The following is a 19,265-nucleotide window of genomic DNA, read 5'->3' as shown; positions in this document are numbered from 1 at the left end:
GCCTGTTGATGCTTTTTAAAGAGTTAAAACAACTGTTCATAAATCATGAACATACTGACTTTTTGAAATGTTCTCAGTTTCTTTAATAAGTGTCTTTCTTCAGTATCGGTGCGCAGCTCCCATTCGTCCTTGGTCACAGTATATCCCTGCGTTGACCAACGATATGGTCCGTTTCCTTGTGTTCGTGCGGAAACGGTGATGCAGGCTTGAAACTACTCCAAGATGCCTTGGCAGGACATTGTCTGCCCCGGGAAACTGAGTTACGATTGAATAGCCGCACCCGTCTTTTATTATTCAGGGCACTAAGCTAAATAATAACTAAAGCATTTTTATCATTCCCACTAAATCCTTTATTTAAAGAACCCACAGGAAATCCAGCAGTATTAGAGATAGCCCTGTTTTTTGTAGTGCGCATAAGCTGTAGTGTCCTTGAATAAATCTTATGAAAACAATGTCTACACACAGAGAAGGATATATAATTTTTTTTTAATGGGAACACATTCATGTTTTTATTGAATAAAAGACTGAATACAGCTGGTGTTACTGTTTCTCCCTGTATGTACATCCAAAACAGTGCAGCAGATCTTTTTCAGTGCGCCTGCCTGCTCCAGTCCGTCTCTATAGCAACCTGCCTTCGTTACGCAGTCCCCTCTGCTCACCTGTAAGAGGCCCGGCTCGGACTTAATCAGCCACTCAGATGTGATAAGGCATATTAGTTTATCAGCAGTTTAGCCATGTGCCTACAGTGTAAAAATGTCTCAATACTGTCTGGAACAGATATATTACTAAGATTTATTGTATAAGACGAAATGTTTGCACATGTTTATTCTGCAATAAATACTGAGCATATATATGTAGAGAACACAATGTCAAATGTACAGGGATGTAATTGAAGTGTTGAACTCAGCGTGCGCACATACTGTATCTGGAGGAGAAACACATTTGAAGAGAAAGGGGTTTTGTGTGTGTGTGTGTGTGTGTGCGTGCGTGCGTGTGCGTGTGTTTGCGCGTGTCCTCGCGCGCGCAATGAGTACAAAGCTGCTGAACTTAAAGGGGTTGTGCGTGGATTACATACAATGTGTTCGTCCTGCTCATATACAAACCATATTTTACTTGAGAATATTTACAACTATCTCATTCTGCACGTCTGTATCCAAGAATTCAAAGCTTCCGGTATCAAAACACAGTCACATTATATGTCGTATGTCATGTTTCAATATATAATATATCATATAATATTCAGTTTATATACTTTTTTTTTCATAAAGAGTATAAAACACAGCTGAAGATGGGGATAGAGGAATAGGTAGCATTTATGACGTCCCGATTTGATTGGCTGAGATTGAGTGACCTCAGACCCTGGTTACATGGAGTCGAAGTCATGGTCGTTGGGCTCGATGACTTCAGGGGTCATGACCCTGCCCATGAAGAGGATAGACCCTGGAAGGAGAGGGATTAAAAGTCGGGTTAAAACGCACATGTGTACAAATGTGTATATAACATTACATATTTATTACGGATTAGTACACACAAAGACAAATAAACAGACGTGGACTGTTACGAGGCGCGATCAGAAGGCTCTGCGAGTGTTCCCGTTACACATGGACAGATGCAGCACTCTGATGTGCACGGAGTGACTCCGTTACGTCCTTTTGATCAATCAGCAAATCAGCTCCTGCAATCTTCGTGACCAGTGGTCTTTGTGCATTTGCAATGAGAGCGCACATCAAATTTTGTGAAGAAGTTTTGGGGAACGGAAAAATGGAACCAAACCTAGCGTAGGGGTGATGGAGGGCAACCATTGTGTTGCTGCACGGAAGAAATTTGCGGTGAGTGGACGTGTTGTCTTATTGGAGAATCGCGCCGTAGTTTGGGTTGATTCGCCGAATCTTCTCCGAATCTGTTGATCAAGCAACGTGACTTGCAATACTGACTCGCAAAAGTTATTGCTTCACCCTACTCAACAGGAACAGTCTGAGAGCTTCTTGATCGCACCTCTTATACTGTGTGTACCTGCTTACTTGATTTGTTTTATTTGAAGGCGATGCATACCCCTTGAAATACTTTAATATTTGTACGCACACGCACGCACGCACGCACGCACGCACGCACGCACGCACGCACACACACACACACACACACACACACACACCTGTCCTTCTGTTTCTGATGACGAAGAAGAACGGGTGATCCGCCATGACCTGTGGGTACAGCACCAGAGTCCTGGTCAGGGCAATCATTCCTGAGAGAGAGAACGATTGAGAGAGGGGAACAATCATCAGGGTTACTTGTTGATCGTGTGTTGTGAACTTGAAGTTGACTTTGCTGTTTTGATACACAGCAAAAATGTTTTGTGTTTACGAAGATTAAGATTAAAAAAAAAAAAAAAAAAAAAAAGTAAGCCTACCTGACCCAACGGCTCCCTCTGCCCCCTCCTCCGTCACCTCCAGGTAGGCCTTCTGCACTGCTTTCCCAATGTACAGATCCTTACCGTCTGGACAACACACACAAAAGCGCACGGCTCGTCACCTCGTCTGTATCGTTTACGTCAAATCGGAGAGCGATGGGACAACGTTGAGTCTAAACTGTACGTCTCGCTAAAGGTACAAAGCACGCTGGTCTGGAGTACACCCACTCATTAATCAAATCAACATCCCAGACCAGACAGAAGGTCACATCAAGCAGTAACTTCCTAAAAAGTGATGTACGCTCAGACAGATAATATTAAACATTTATTTCCACACTAATTGAAAGCATTTTTAACTGCATCCTCTTCTCTATCTGCCGGACAGAACAGGCTGCGTCCTCTGAGTACATGTTGAGTTGAGGATGTTTTAGCAAGTGCAAAATGTACCGAAGTCCAAAGACTGTGTTTCGCAATATAATACAAGCTCCACCTGGTAAGAACAAGCCGTTTACCAAATGGTGTTGACTTTATAAGGCTATTTAAACCATTTTATTTTAGTTTGTTTTAACGTGTTAGTTATGTGTGAGTTGGCTTTCAGTACGGCCATGTCTTTTTCTTTAGATATGGATTATCCCGACATATATATGTCTTTCACTGCCTCCACGCATATATATGTCTTTCACTGCCTCCATGCATATATCTGTCTTTCCGTCTGGATCTATTTTTAACAGATGATGTGACCTGCCCACTCAGTGCCAGTTACCTTGGTTACCCTTGAAAGTACTGAAGGCTACTTCGCTGCTGCCAAGACGGAAACATTTTAAATCTCCCGAACTCTTTTAGGAGTTTATTTCTTTTGGCTATTAGTGTCTGTACCAATGTGTGTTTAATATGGATTAATTATTATGTATATATATGGGAGTATTTTGTAATGTGCAGTGTGGTTTATGCGATGTGTAGTGTGTGTGTGTGTGTGTGTGTGTGTGTGTGTGTCTGCCACTGCCCTCCATGCAGCTGTGCGTCACCTGTCATGGCAGAAAGATCAGCATCGTTGGTGAAGATGTTCTTTATTCCCAGCTCCTGCAGAGTGTTTCTCAGATCAATCTTCTGCTCCACCTTAAACCTGGAGGTTTGAGTTCAAAGGTCAGTCGATCATAGTCATTGTCAGAGAGTTTGGGATGCTGTGGGAAGCAGGAAGTGAATTATTGTGTTTGATTATTTACGGACCAAAGGGAAAAAAAAGATTCGATAAGGTACGATATGATACAGTGTACTTTATTGTCCCCGTCGGAAAAGTTTTGTGTTACTGCATTTGATTTGAATTCTGCCTTCTGGGCCTAACAACATTATTCATAAAAAAAAAAAAAAACACATAGATTTGTGTGCCATAAATAGCTAAATTGAAGTAATAAAAAAAAGTTACCTAACACATTTTAAGTCAACGTATTACAGGATAAGAGACTGCACTTTACAAAAAAAATACTTAATACATTCCAAACCTTAAAACATATTGCACAAATAAGACTACATTTAATTGAATAAAATACTACAAGTGTATACAGCCAGGCTATGTGTAGTTTGGCATATTGCATCGTCTAAGAATGCATTCAACAGCTTAGGTACTCCACATGTTGCGCGATCATATTGTCATTATTAAGACCTCCACTTAAGACAACATATTACACAACATTCCATCAATGTTCATTGAAAAGGGCACAAAGGAGTTTTTTTTTTAAACGACTGAGTCTGCATTTGATCACTCTGGCATTAAAACCCCACTTGTGCCGCCTCATTGCATTTTCAGGCATTAGCTAAAATATATATATATTAAAAAAAAAAAAGTATGTTCTAATCGCATTGTGACATCTGCGCATCTGTTTGTACTACTGAGGATGACTGGCGGCTCGGCGCGCAAAACCACTGCTGAAGCGCAATGGTGTCACGAACGGATGAGATCGTATCGCTGCGTGTGCGAGCGTGTGGAGTTCTCCCAGTAAGTGAGAGGTTGACGGGCGTATTGTTGCTCCGCTCCGCCGGGCTGTTTACATGGGTTTACGTGTGCGCGCTCCCTCTCACCTGGGTAGGTAGACTTCCACCTTCTGTCGTTTGACATTGTTAGCCCACTCCTCCAGCAGCGGGGCTTTGATGACGGGCTCCAGGGAAGCCAGCGGTACCTCCTGCCGAGGCAGAACGATCATCATGGACATGTCCTCTCCCTCGTAGGGCATCTCCAACACCTGGTACACACCGCCCGCTTCCTGTGAGCCGTCGCTGAACTCGCCTGGTTGGCAGGAAACAACAAGCAACTGCAGCTACCCAAAGACGCGTATGGAAGCGTGCGCGCACGCACGCACACACACACACACAAACACACACGCACACCTGTGCCTCCCGTAATGGGTTTGTGAGCCTCGCCGAGGAGGAACAAACACAAATGGAAGCATGTTGAGGCCCATTGATTGGCTGTATTGATTACAGTCTGTGTGGTCATTTCCCTGATGTTTTAATTAAAAACCACTGACGCTTAACTTCAAAGGCTTTTGGTTACGCTTGGTGTGAAAATGGATTACATGCGTACTGTACTGCATGTAGTCTCCCAGTGCTTAGCGCTCTGTTGAAATCCCCGGCAAAATTCAATTAGGCACAAAAGGATGGTGTGTTTGAGTGTGTTCGTCAGTGCGATGCCTTTTTTTTTTTTTTTTTTTTTTTTTTTTTTAAACAAACACACACTTGACTGTCTTCAGGCAGGAAATAAAACCAAGTAAACCGACATAGGATCACGTCCTTGCATGTATATATAGATCCATGTTAATGCACTTGCCCACACACATACCGTGATTACACATCGCGTGCTCACACAAACATCGGTTGGAGCTGATATCGTCTTAGAGGTACACCGCGCAGACCAAAAATGTGACAGCTTCATAGACGCGAGGTGGATCGTTAACATACCTTTGCATTTGTATTCTAATTAAACAAAACCCTCACATACAAATTCTAATCAAGACAAGGCAAGAATTACGTGTGACGGTATTTCTTAGTCGGGAGGAGATCATCCTTTTATCGTCAAAATTAAGTCCAACTATATTTGAAATCTTAACACAGGATTATCCCACTTACTTTGGTTTTTGTAATACGAGATGGAGATAATACAGAAATGAACTCTAACAGATTTCATCATTCATACGCCGCACACGAGCTGTCATGCTGCTTTAAAGGAAAGATCACAACAAGAAGACTGATCATCCTTCATTAAACTTAACATTCTGGGGAGCGTTTGCGGATGCAGAGTGAGCTAACGATGCAGCAGAGAGGCTTGTTCCCGAAACATTTTACTTAACCAATATGATTGCGATTCAAAATGAGAATGCAAACGCAGCCTTCTCCCCAAGGACCTGTCCCTGTTTTGCAGCCCTCAACCACACACACACACACACACACACACACACACACACACACACACACACACACACACACACACACACACACACACACACACACACAGATTTTCTTGATCCTCAGTGTGTGAGCATGACTATGTGCAAACGTGGGCGTATGGATGTGTGTAATCTCACTACACCCATACAAACGGCACCGACATAACTGAAATGCATCGACTTTAGTAGCAGTGCAGTAAGACTATGATGTAACTATCTTTGGCACAAATTAAAAAAAAAAAAAATGATTGGATGCAGAAAAGACAGACTGGAATCATTCAAGTGCAACAGCCAAACCGCAGGACTCCACACAAACATTGTGCACCTTCCAACGCTGGTAAAACACCAAATAGACCAAAATCTGACGCATATAGTAGAGCCGACTCAGAACAGCCACAACATGTTCTTAAATATGTACAAGCTATAGTCAAATCTCATGTGGAACTTCCCGACAGCATCCTTTCAGACAATAAACCTAGACAGTAGTGAGAACGTTTAGTTAAGTAACAACAACCCCGCAACAACACATTTACCAGGACTGGATACAAAAAAAAAAAAAAAGCTGTGATAAAAAAAAAAATCACAGGGCACATATACAGTTAGTTTGGAAACCAAACGATTTGTTGATCAGCAGAAAATGAACAATTTCATTTAGTTGGCAAAAAATAGTACTTGCTACACTCTGTCAGAAAAACCTGTTGTAGTGGTTCGAGACTTCATAAAGACTGCCACAGCGCTGCTAATATCTTTAAGATTAGCAAAGTAGCCTTCAACATATACTGTACTACTAAATCGAAATGACATACCAACTGTGGTTTGTGCAAATTAAGAGAATTTTTAGCAGCAGAGCTCACTGAGTGGAAAAAAAAAAAATAGCCTTTCCTGGGAATAACACTCCAAATATGAATATTTTAGATCTGAGATTAACATTTTAAATAACCTCAGGAAATATGAGATGAAAACGAAGGGCTCCAGAGAAAATGCCACAAGTGCAGTTCTACAAATGCACGCACGCAGAGACTCTGCGAGATCTTCCCTACCGTAATAGAAGTCTCCCTGTTGGTACATCATGAGTGTCTGGACCTCAGAGCCGTCGTCTTTGCTGAAGGAAAAGGTCCTGGTGTTCTCTGGCCTGAACTGGTTTTTCCAGGAGCCTCTGAAATAGACGGCGTTCACCAGGGTCAGGCGGGTCACGCTGCTGAAGTCCTCGGCTGATAGCAGCGCACAGATCTTACCTGGAGGGAGCGATTTGAAGGTTGTATTAGCGGATGTGATCAAACCACCACGGATGTAACTCCTCTGACAATGAGCCATGTCCTTTTAAAGTATGTGGGGAATATAATTGTTCATTCATACTGTATTATCGCCCCTCTATCCATTCATCTGTATCTTTCCCGTTCTTCCTCTCTCTCCAACTTACTCTCGGTATGATTCTCCACCCAGCTGTTGATCTGCTCGGCCACAGCTGAGGATTCGCTGAAGTCTACCGTCTCCACATCAGCTCGGAAGTACTTCTTCATCAGATGCAGAAACTCGGGGTTAAAGGTGACTCCTTCCTGCAGGAAGAGGCTGTTGGCGAATCGGATCATGTAGTGGGTATCATCATCCGACAGAGCCGCCGTCAGGTTCTGGAGCAAAGAGAACTCCACTCCTGCAGAACACAAGGAGACACACCACAGACTGGTGTCAATAAGTGGACGTAGCTTCCGGGTCTGAAAAATAAGGCTGATGCGTGAGTGCCTTAAACTGCAGTACAACAGAGTGCCACTAGGTGCTGGCTCCAAACCTCCGGCTCCATAGACTCCCATTCAACTTCTCTCATCAAATACAAAAATCGATAAATTTTTTCCACAAGTCATTATGTTGTTGTTAGTTAAAGTCCCACCTTATCATTAGTTTTCTGGCGGCCCATCTGAAAATGTTCCCATTGTTAATTTGAAATTAGGCCCGAAAAAGCTGTGTTTCTTGAAGACGTGTCTGTTTGATTGACAGGCTTGTGGTGCAGCAGATTTCCGCCATTGTATTTTCTAAAACTTTGGACTGCTCCCTCCAACCACAGAAGACATACAGCTGTTTGCGCTGGGCTGTACTTAAGACAGGTAAACTGACATTGGTGTTTAAAATCTGTGGAGAGCTCTTTTAATTGTAAAAAGCCTGCTTGCATTTGCTTTTGCCAAAGACTTTTCACTTTTATAATTTGGCTCCATCTCCTCGTCCTTCACCCACCTCTGACCCCGATGCTTGTGAACCTGTGTTTATGATTGTGTCTCTGACCTGGCAGCAGGTGGCCGAATCCGACAGCCTGTCGTATCTCCTCCAGCGAAGCCCCCCGGGCTCCCAGCTCCACCATGCCCAGGGCCACAGCCACGCTCAGTGGGGAGAAAATGATGTTGTCCTGACCCCCCGCTGCCTGCAGCCGGTGGTACAGTCTGACGGAGAACTCTGATGTAGTGTCCTCTGGAATGTCCGCCGCCCGGCAACCGTAGCCCGGCAACAGGATGGAGAGGAGGAGGAGGAGCGGGGACAGAACGTCCAGGATCAACATCGCAGCACAGACCACAGAGAGCTGAGTGTAAGAGAAATGTATGGAGTTGGGCAAAAATAGAGAAATGTGATGTGATGATGGCAAGATGGAGAGAATAATGTGAGAAAAGGGGATGAAAAGGAAAGAGAAAAAAAAAAGAGAATGGAAAGTAAAGTGGAAAAATGTGTTTAGTGGAAAAGAAAAGGATGGGGCAAAGTGTGAAGGAAAAGGAAATTAATGATTGGAAGGGGGATGGGCAGCCAAAGAGTTGTAAAAGGAAGGAGAACAGATGGATGGAGGGAAGACAAGATGAGAGAAAATGATGTGGGAGGGAGGAGAGAGCCAAAAGTAGAGAGAAGAGGATTGCAGACAGGATGGAGAGGTGAAGGTGAAAACAACGGGATTGCACAGAGGGAAGGAGAACGATTATTGTGGAGTAGAGAAACAGTAGAGACAGAGATGAAAGACAGCAGGGATGTGGGACGGCAACAAGAGAGCAGAGGATCAGAGCGAGACCAATAACATGTCAGTCAATCATTCTTCCAATTTAAACTGTGAAAGGCAAAAACGGGAATGCAATGAAAACAAATATCCAGGAGCAATTGTTAAACTTATTAATGAAAAGAAATCATAAAGTCGCTGTTAAAATACTGTCAAACTGCTTAAATAGTGGAAGGAAAAGAAGGAAAACATGGAAGTATGTATGGTAATACATATGTATGTATTGTATGGTAATATATATATATATATATATATATATATATATATATATATATATACACGAAACAAGTGTACTGCTGTCGTCTGAAATTCAGAGCACATTTCCTAAGTGATCTTACAAATTTCATCTCCGTTTTTATCATCTTGAGTTAAATCAGCCCCCGTGCGCCTGTGCTGAAGCCTTTTTATGTGGACTGATGTGCTTCTGCCCGTCTGTACAGAATGACTGATGAGGAAAAGGCCTTTGCCCCCCTTCCTCCTTCCCCTCATCTCTCCATGCCTTCACAGTTCTCACCTTTTTTTTTTTTTTTATCTTCCGCTTATCCATATTTTATCTCTCCTCACCAATCTCCTCCCCCTCCCTCTCATCTCTCTACTTTCCTACCTTTTCTGTCTCTGTACCTCCCCAAAACGACAAGAAATACACACACACACACACACACACACACACACACACACACACACTGCGCCATATCTCTGGCACTGTTGTTGCCGAGCAACATTGTTTTCTGCTGGCCAAACAGGAAAAGAGAGTCACTGAAAAATAGCATAAACATAGAGAAATATATGGCGTGCGGAGAGGGTGCTAAAGAGCGACACGCGTGTTTTGTTGTCTGTTTCTCTTGCTGTGTGAAAGGGATTGAAATTAGGAGTCCCATGCAGGGCTGGAATCTGCTGGCTAATGCTGTATGTGTGAGATGGCAGGTGACGGTGGTGTCAACAACATTAACAATAGGCAGCAGCCAGAAAATTAGCGCCCTATCCTGTTGTGTCCTGCCCTCTCCTCTGCTGCTCTGCTCTGGCACATGACCAATGATTTACTGTACCTTCCCCAAATGAACCAGTCCCACCTACTGTGGGAGAAGCATCCATGAAAAGACTGTAACAAACAATGTACTGATACTATCAACAGGTATTTTGTGCGTGTTCAAAGCCTGATATACAGAGTCTATTTCTCTCTGCCACAGACCCCCAGTGTCCAAGAACTATTAAAAACACATCAGGGTGTCATGTTCCTTCATTATTATTGACATGGACCTTCTAGTTTGTTTTGATTTAATGCCTTACTTCTGTCTTAAAAGCTCACTGGAGACAATATCCGCGGCTAAAAATAATAAATAATGACATATCAGTGTTGAAAAAGATGACAGTATCAAGCATATAAGAAATGTTTTCTTTTCTAAAATTTTTATTTGCAAGATCTTTTTAAAGATTTACACCTTCAAATGAACAAAGTGTCACAGAAGAAGTAGGAAAGTCAGACTGTACTGATCCATCACTGATTTTGATCTTTTTCTGTGATTTGTTAATAATAATTTTAAAAAATTACAGATTATCACAAGCCTTATCTGTGAAGTAATAACCCCAAATTGAATCAGCAAAGTGGGAAATCCATGCTTGCATGTTCCAAGGCTACTTTGTAAGATTTTAAATATGATTCCTTGTTCTCAAACTACATACGACCACATGTCATTTCCAGTTTAAATTCTTTGACATTCAAGATCTCATCTTGTCCTCCATCTATAAATATTCGGACAAACTGCTTTTGACTAGCACAGCACCGTCAACAAATGAAAATGTATTTTACTTTACAAAGTTTCTTTTTGTTGAATACTCACACACCACTTGCACTTTGTTGTCAACGCACCCAGTCATTTGACCCTACTAACATACGACTGCCCCTGATCCGCACCGGACTTACGAGCATTTTTGTAAACACTGGTATGTGCGCATTTGTGATTTGTCCACGTATCTGAAACTTGAGCAGAGAGTGCGCATCAAATTTTGCATCACATTGTTTGTGAAGTGGCAGACGGGAGGGGTGGTGGCGAGCGAGGATTGTGTTGCCGAGGGCGAGGAACTATGAGCGAGTGTGTTGTCATGTCGGAGAACCCAATTTCCATCACGTCGCAGTTCAGTTAATTTGCACTGGAAACTTTACCTCAAACACCTCAGAGCATCACAGCGCGACTCTGATCTGATGTCGCTCTGCTCAAGTTTCAAGGTTCATGGTGAAGCTGCAAATGCGCCCGGACAAAAACTTGTGTAACTGATGTTGAACAAACAACGTAACTTGGCGTACTCATGAAAGCTTCTGCTTCCCCCTGCTCCATGAGCATCACAGTGCTGTGCTCCTTTCATGCACAACAGGAACAGTCTCAGAACATTTTGGAAGCACCTTGTATATTGCCTGTGCAGCCAAAGAGAGATAAAGCGAGAGAGTGACACGTTCCTTCACTTCACTGAAAAGGCTGCTGCGGTTTATATAAGCTCAATCCAACATACACTGTGGTGCTGCTATGAATACTCCCAAGGCCAACAGATATGTATTCATCTGCAGCTGAAAATAGTTCCCAGAAAATTCACAACTTGCTCTTATTTGAGCGGCATTTGCCAAAAACAAAAATGTGCAGCAGGTTTCAAATTTTCTGTGAAAAAAAAGTGGATTTGTGAGACCGTTTTTGAAAATGTTCCATCTTTCGTAAAAAAAAAAATGAATGCGCTTGAGGCTGAGAGACACACTGAGGCATTGATGGTTTTGGTCTTTTCATGGGATTTGTTTACGGTAACAAAAGTACAGAATAACTCCATCCTTTAATGCGTTCACTCATCATGTTCAAAAAAGTGTTAGGAGAGCACGAGGAGGACAATGAATAAACATGAATACACTTGGAATAAAGCCCTTGGATAGAAATACATAAACCAAGTAAGCGGGCGCATGAGTGGTGGTTAAAGCGGTGGAAACGACACATCAGATTTTAAACAGTAAGATAAAATGGGGAACCGAACGTATTGCCGTTAATACAGCGTCCGTCACGTGCATCCACCTGTTCTCACATGTCATGCTGTGAGTCAGACATTGCAAAGAGAAGGAGAGAGACCTAGAGCGAGTAAGAAGGGCTGAGTGAAAGGAGGGGGCGGCTGGCAGAGATGTAAATGGAGGTAATGTTCCTGACCTTCTGAGCTGTGGGAGCTGAACTTTTCTGAGACAGTCGGCCCTGTTTTCCGTAAGGAAAGACCCAACCATGCAGTTAAGCCAGGAAAAGTAGTGTGGGGCATAATTGCGTGTGCACCTGTGTGTGTCTGTGTGCAAGTGTGCATGTGTGAGTGGATAATAACACCATGGGTGGCTGGCTTTTACTTGTAACGGTGACACCATTCTGACCTTTTGAGTTGCGGCACGCCGTCTACAAGAGGATCCCACTCTTTGCCCGTTTGGCCATTGATGACTATGAGCACAACTTCCGATCTCCTCAGGTGGGTTTCCCAGCATGCCTCCCAGGTAAGCAGGGAAACCCAACACCGAGGCATAAAACGTTCTCTCGTGACTGAAAGAACCGAATATGCCAGAAAATCTCTTATGGTTTAAGTTGCAAGAGTTTAATCCTGACAACTTGATTAATTCCATGCAATTAAACTCACTGGCCTTTAAAAACTGCCTATAATCTCCCTGTGTAATCCTAATTCTCAGACAGAATAGATCGTCAGTTGACATTTCGACAATTAAAACATGACGTCACCCAAAAGCCCAGTGCGTACGTTAATCCTTACTGCCATTTAAACCCAACACCTTGAGACGGCATGCTTCGGAGGCCAGGGGAATTTATTAAACATGAACATCCGCATTCACGGTTTAAATCCACAGGTACACACAAACACATGCACACTTTCAAGTTTCCACATATAATTCCAGGCCAAGGTTACCAAGGCAACCGGCAAGTGATGGACATTTTTCATTTTGCCAAACTGACAGAAAGAATTTTTACCCTGAAAAGATATCTTCCTGCTTCCATATAGGCAGATAAACTCTTTCCTCTTTTCTTACTCTACTCAGCATTTTCTGTCTCCCGCAACCCCTCTCAGCACCAGTTCTGTCACTTAACGCACTCTCTGACAGCGTCTGCTCCGAAAACACACACACACACCATCGTACTCCCAAGACACACAATGCAGTACCCTGACAAAAAAAACAACAACTCCTGCTTTCCTCTGGAAATGAGGAGCTGCCGCAAAGTCCCCCATCAGTATCTCCCTTCTCCTCTGCTTCAATTCAAATCACAGCGCACTGGTTCACTCACAGTCCAAGTACACTTCCTAACTGCTGAAGCTTTGACAAATAGTGTGAAAATGCTAACATCCCATTTCATCAGGGCCCGTCCCTCTGGGAATAAACTGCAGAGAATGATGTCTATGATTATCTCCAGCCCAGAAAAACCTTGAATTTCTGCAACGGATGCGCCGTTTGAAATGTCAGGGTGATCTGGCATGAATTCACCATGAATATGTTTAACTTATAAAGGGCTTTGCAGTATCGAGATAATGAAGTCTGATTACCATTCATGAGTTTCAACTTCTCCTGAGAGATACCAGAGGGGCTTTTTATTTTATTTTATTTTTTTTAACATGGATTTAAAAGTGAGTAAAATGCAAGAAGACACATGCATACCCAAACTCAAAATAATTAAACTAACATAAAACCTATTAATCATCACATAAAACCATTGATCTTAAATCACTCATGTCTCTGCGAGTGCCACTCTTTTGCCAGTTTGATGAGACACCTGTCTCGCAGATATTGCTCCCCCACTGATGTGGAGAATCCCGCAGCAGAACAGAAATCTTACACAGGGAGGCCGTAATGAAGCCCACCATGAAGTCGAGCCTGTAACTCCATGGCAGTCTAAGGAGAAAGGAAAGTACTTAACTCCTATGGCGGGTGGGGACTTCCATTTCAGTGCACAATAAAGTGGATCCAATTCATCAATCAAGCCGTCTGTTCTGCTCACGCCCACTACTCGCCCCTGCTGTAGCACTCAGGCAGCTAATAGCAGCTAAATACCTCTGGATGTTTTTTTTTTTTTTTTTTTTTTTTTAAGGAAACAAACGTTTGTTAAAAATGTTGTTAGAGCTCAACATTTCACAACACAATCATCTTCCTTGCAAAAGTACACGCTGATGTGATTTGCCTGTCCGGCAATGTTAAACCTCTCAGGAAGGGATAATCCTAGTTGTGAACTGCATCGATGAGAGAACACAGCATAATTTTTTTGTGATGGAAGCTTGAAATCCAGAAGAATAAAAAACAAAAACAACATGTCGATATTTTAAGTGAATAATAATTATGGTTTGGATTTTAATAAAATCTACACCTGCGCATTTTAAAAAGTAGTTTACCTCCACCGCAGCATCATTTTTGCAGCGATATTCAATAATTTGCATGCCATCTTAAAAGCAGTGTGCAACTCATCCCCCAAAGTCACAGTCTCTATTACTATACTGTCACAGGTATTTCTATTTTACATACTGAAGTAAAATGTCAGGAAAAAAACAAACAAATGTGATGAGAGAGAACTAAGCATTGTTATCATCTGTCTTTGAAGCAGTTCCTGAATAACGGATACATGCCTTAGGTTACTTTTAAAATGAATGGGGGACTGTAATGATTTGATGTTGTTGTAAATGTGATTATACATTTTTTGGGCCAGTTTAACAAAGATCTCTTATACTCAACCTTTTTCACAGCGACAGTTGGACCTGTCATCAACAATGGATGTTACTAAAAACATTATTCAAGTGTGCCAAGGCCACGACCGCGTGACGGTGAACCAGCATGAACAATAGCAGGACTCTGAAACTGAAGCAGGTGGATGGAATTCAGCCACCATTCACTTCTTTCCTTTCTTTCTTTGAAATGTCCTCTAAGAAAAGTGACTGTAAATTTGACCAAAGACTATAAATTTGACACCGGTGGAGGAGGACTAAAAAGATAAATACTGGTCATCTGCTGTCCCTGTGCTAGCTGCTCGCAAAACTTGATCACATACATATTAGTTCAGATTTAATCCTTTAGTTAATACAACATTTTTTTCCCTCCAAAAGATGTCCTTATAAAGTAGAGATTGTCTCTCCAACTACTTCGAAATTGGTTCATTTACAGCTTTTAATTTATAAAGTGGGCATTTCAATGAATTGAATTTTCCTCATTCATAGGAAATCATAATGAAGCGTGAAATGTGTTATAGATATTTATTTTTCATTGTATAATTAAGATGGAAACACGAGATACAGTATGTGCTGTAATACACAGGGCCACTGGTGGAGGGAGAGACCCTGATTTATTCGGTCTGAATGACTAAAATTATATCTGTTATCTGGATTTCAGCCACAACCATGGCGCAGTACTTGATTATATGTGGCGCTCGCTGTGTAGCAATACTTTCATTAGCAACCATTATTTGGCAGCCGTTAAACAAAAGAAAGACGATTGCACCTCCATACCTAAGTAACTGTTTGACTATCGTTTTTAAAGAGTAGAAACCTGTTGGCACTATTCTGCTCTTTAATTCTATCCCTGCAAGTTTACATCCCTCTAACGGCAGACACAATTACCTGCACAGCCCATCCTCAGCTCAGCAGCTCATTCAGCTCCTTGTTAGAAAATGACTTAAAGTGCTGTGGAACCTGCCTGAAGTCCCAAGGTGCTCACTGTACACGCCACAGAGGGCAAACAGAGGTTAACAACCCTTTATTAATCCCTGCTAACAGAGACACCCAGAGGGAGTGACACACATGGAGATAAGGAGGTATAAAGACAGTGAAATAGACCGAGAGCGCGAGAGAAGAGCAAAAAGATGAGCAGACACCGAAACCAATAAAAAAAACAAACAAAGACATTTGGTTAAAAAAATTAGAAGACACAAATAAAGACAAGTAGACGGACAAATAGATGAGGACCGGGCGGAACAGAGGCAACTCCCATGCAGGTACAAGCTTTGACTCTGAGCCAATGATATCTACCGACCCCCTGCGTGGTATGGCGTGATGGTTTACTGCTCCCCTCACTGTGCCGGGGCACACGAAACACTATCTCTTTTCTTTCTCTATATCAGAAAACACACACACACACACACACACACACACACACACACACACACACACACACACACACAGACAGAGACACACTCACTCACACACACACACACACACACACACACACACACACACACACACACACACACACACACACACACACACACAGCTACGGCGCTGTGGGAGCGCAGTTAGGAGGTTTGAGCCGTAATTGGATCGGCCTCTATTTGGGGTCAGTGGTAAAAGTGAAAAGACTGGAGGCTTTTTCAGTTGGACTAAAGACCAGGGAGACACTGCAGCACAAGAAAGGTCACCATCAACTCGTTGGTGGGAGAAATGTGCGTGTATGTGTCTGTATGTTTGGGAGGGGTGGGGAGGTTGGGTAACAGAGGTAAGAAAGAGAGACAAGGCAGGTGATCCAGAATAAGAAGTGAGAGCCAGGTGAAGAGGCTGAGATGGCGATAAGAAGGGTGTCTGGTTCGCTCATGAGCTGTTTTGTTTGCTTCACAGGGTGCTACAGAGTGAGAATGAGGTGAATAACTCCAAATGATTTGGAGTTTAAGTTTAAGTTTAAGTGTTGCTGTACAGCTTCGGGAGAAAATCAGGGTTTTGCCAGTAGATATTTTGTCAAAACAGGAAAAGCACAGGTGGGCAGCCAGTCTGCACTGTTTCAGAAGAAGGTTTCTATCTGTTTTTGGACTCAGCACCACAAGAGCGAAGTGTGTGTGTGTGTGTGTGTGTGTGTGTGTGTGTGTGTGTGCGCGTGTGCGTGTTAAGCATATTGATTGCATTACCAAATCTTCTTCAGTTTTGCAGTGCACCGCACTGATTTCCCCCCCTTCCCCCGACCTCCCCTCCTGCTCCACACCCAGCCCACCTCTCAATGTCACCAATCAATCAACAGATAGATTCCAAAATGCGTGTGCATGTAACGTTTTGCAGAGATGTGAATTACTGTTTCAAAACTATTATTTTCAAATTGGTAAAAGGTAACATGGTTTTGTTTAGTTTGCATATCAACTACTGATACTTTTGCGATCTAACTCAAGTAGACACTTCTTTTGGTTTTCTCGCTCCCTCTCTGTGACCTGACCCCTTTCTCTCTCCTATCTGGCCAGGTATTAACTAATCCCCCGTGTCTTTGCTGCAGCAGAGTGTACCGGGGACAAACCTGCTGCTGGACCGTGTACAGTACAATATGTTCAGGTGGCGTGCTTCAGTGTGGGAGTTTATTTCGAATTCGAAGGGAAAAAGGCAGACGAGAAATGATTAAAATTCAGTTTATCCCCATTTCTTTATGTTTTTAATTAAACATTATGGATTCAATTTAGAATTTAAAGTGTCACCGTCTTTTTCAGAATGTTTTTCATGCATGTAAAAACCATTTTTGGAAGATGAATAAGCAGTTTTTTTTCATGCCGATCACTGGCCAGCCTTTTCTTCCATACATGCACTTTTAATAACCATAGCCCAATTTTTTTTTACTTTAGAACAAAGACAGATTAAACTACTTTGTTTTCCCTCTCCGTCTCTCACTTCATACTGCAGCATATAACTGGCTTGGATCTATCTTAAGAATCCACCGGTCGAGGATAGACAACTGCAGTACTTATTGCAGACTTCCCCTTACTCTCAGCAGAATATGAAACTGACAGAAACACATCAGCAGCCCTGACGCACACACACACACACACAACACACAAATGTGTAAGGTTATGGTTAGCAGTTGCGCACATGCATTCGCAGCTCATACTCGGTGTGCAGTGTGTGTCTCCCTTCCCCGCTCATTTTGTTTCGCAAGGATGATTTGAAAGACATTTAATTATTGAAATGCAATTAATGCAGCCTCTCTGTGGGAATAGGCAGAACGCACACACACAGGCACTCACACCGTAGGCAAGCATATGGGAGAGAAAAGCAAGCTATCAACCGAGATTAACCAGTGATTCAGATGTGTATGGGATTTATACATTGAGATTATGATTCAAAAGGATACTCTATGGAAATGCAACTATGGGCCTTAATGAGGATTTGAATGGTCATTGTCTAAATGGCAAAGGTAAACAGATGAGAGGGGGATTGAGAGGATAAGACAGTGGAACACTGAAATGGTTATTGCTGGTAAAAAGCTATTTGATTTGAGAAAATATATTTGTAGAGAATGTAGAGTGTTTTAGAGCAAAATGATCTTGAAACAAATACTGGAATAGGTGATTATATTTGTATGTATTCGTGCTTAGTGGGAGGTTTGACCTGCTTTTTCTCCATTTTTTTTTTTTTTTTTATCATTTCATCCACACAGATTTAACCTGAGGTGCATTGTATAAGGTGCATAAGTCATAATTGAAGAGCTATTTTTTTTCTTTTTTTTTCTTTCTGAAAAACCTGTACTATCTGAATCTGTGGCTTCTGGTGTATGAATTTTAATCGAAACCACCATGAACACATGCACATACACAGACCTGCATGAAGGAATAACAAGTGGTGTGTGTGTGTTTGTTTGTTTGTGTGTGTTTGTGTTTGTGTGTGTGTGTGTGTGTGTGTGTGTGTGTGTGTGTGTGTGTGTGTGTGTGTGGGGTGGGGGATAAGGTAGGACCAGTCTATACTACAATCTGCCTCGTTAATTCACACACATACTACTCAATGCGCCTTTGCCTGTATTTCAAGGACAAGAACCACACTGCATCGACTAAGCTGATTTCAGGGGAAAACAACAACAAAGCAATGCAATCACAGAGCACGGACAGAAATGAAACAGCTTTAGGTGGTGGACACACACGAGTAATAACGGCTTTAATCAATGGGCTTGAAGAAATATGTTTGGCTCCAATGTGCGTCTCCATCCGCCCCCTTTATTAAAAGCCCACACATGTTGATTACGACATCATAATCCCTTTATAATATTCCATAAAATGCCCTATTTAACCGACACATTCCTACACCTAAATAAAAAGTAATCCTATATGGAAAAACTCAGAAAAATGACATATTTTTGTATCTTTCAAAAGCTGGGCACTTAATGTTTGTTATCAGATCGTGTTAGTCAGATAAATTAGGGCAGGCGTTGTGACTGAACCAGCTGTAGATTATTGCATAAAACGGCTCTTACCGATAAAGGGCGTACGGCAGGGATGGATGGATGAATGGATAAGTGCGGTCTCTCTCTGCTGCTCTCCTCCGCAGCTCACTGCTTGTTCATTTGCCGCAGGCCCCGCCCCCTCCACACCGATTGGTCCAATGAACGTCGACCAAAGAGTGTAAAATCAGAATGAAATAAATCACTGTCTCCCGTTTCCCTATTTGTTTA

General features: G+C 42.4%; 1 protein-coding gene across 1 annotated transcript; it reads right to left on the bottom strand.

Moving 5' to 3' along the window:
- Nucleotides 1-467: 467 nt before the first annotated feature.
- serpini1 (serpin peptidase inhibitor, clade I (neuroserpin), member 1) lies at nucleotides 468-19,172 on the bottom strand. Its single transcript, XM_069147887.1, has 9 exons — nucleotides 19,068-19,172; nucleotides 8,119-8,410; nucleotides 7,265-7,495; nucleotides 6,885-7,079; nucleotides 4,484-4,688; nucleotides 3,433-3,530; nucleotides 2,408-2,494; nucleotides 2,153-2,242; nucleotides 468-1,440 (listed from the first exon to the last, which is right to left on the bottom strand). The coding sequence occupies exons 2-9, from the start codon at nucleotides 8,387-8,389 to the stop codon at nucleotides 1,364-1,366; spliced, it is 1,254 nt and encodes a 417-aa protein (XP_069003988.1). The 5' UTR covers nucleotides 8,390-8,410; nucleotides 19,068-19,172; the 3' UTR covers nucleotides 468-1,363.
- Nucleotides 19,173-19,265: the final 93 nt, after the last annotated feature.

This window comes from Embiotoca jacksoni, unplaced genomic scaffold, assembly GCF_022577435.1.
Source record: "Embiotoca jacksoni isolate LCO1_2020_lvr unplaced genomic scaffold, fEmbJac1.0.p SCAF_14, whole genome shotgun sequence".
Lineage (NCBI taxonomy): Eukaryota > Metazoa > Chordata > Actinopteri > Embiotocidae > Embiotoca > Embiotoca jacksoni.
This window is presented reverse-complemented; position numbering and strand designations above follow the sequence as displayed.

Excerpts from the sequence above, each read along its gene's own strand:
- serpini1 (XM_069147887.1), bottom strand. The coding sequence starts at position 8,389 with ATGTTGATCCTGGACGTTCTGTCCCCGCTCCTCCTCCTCCTCTCCATC. Across the intron at positions 7,496-8,118 it reads ATTCGGCCACCTGCTGCCAG|GAGTGGAGTTCTCTTTGCTC; the intron begins GTCAGAGACACA and ends TGTGTTCTGCAG. Across the intron at positions 1,441-2,152 it reads CATCAGAAACAGAAGGACAG|GGTCTATCCTCTTCATGGGC; the intron begins GTGTGTGTGTGT and ends CTCTCCTTCCAG.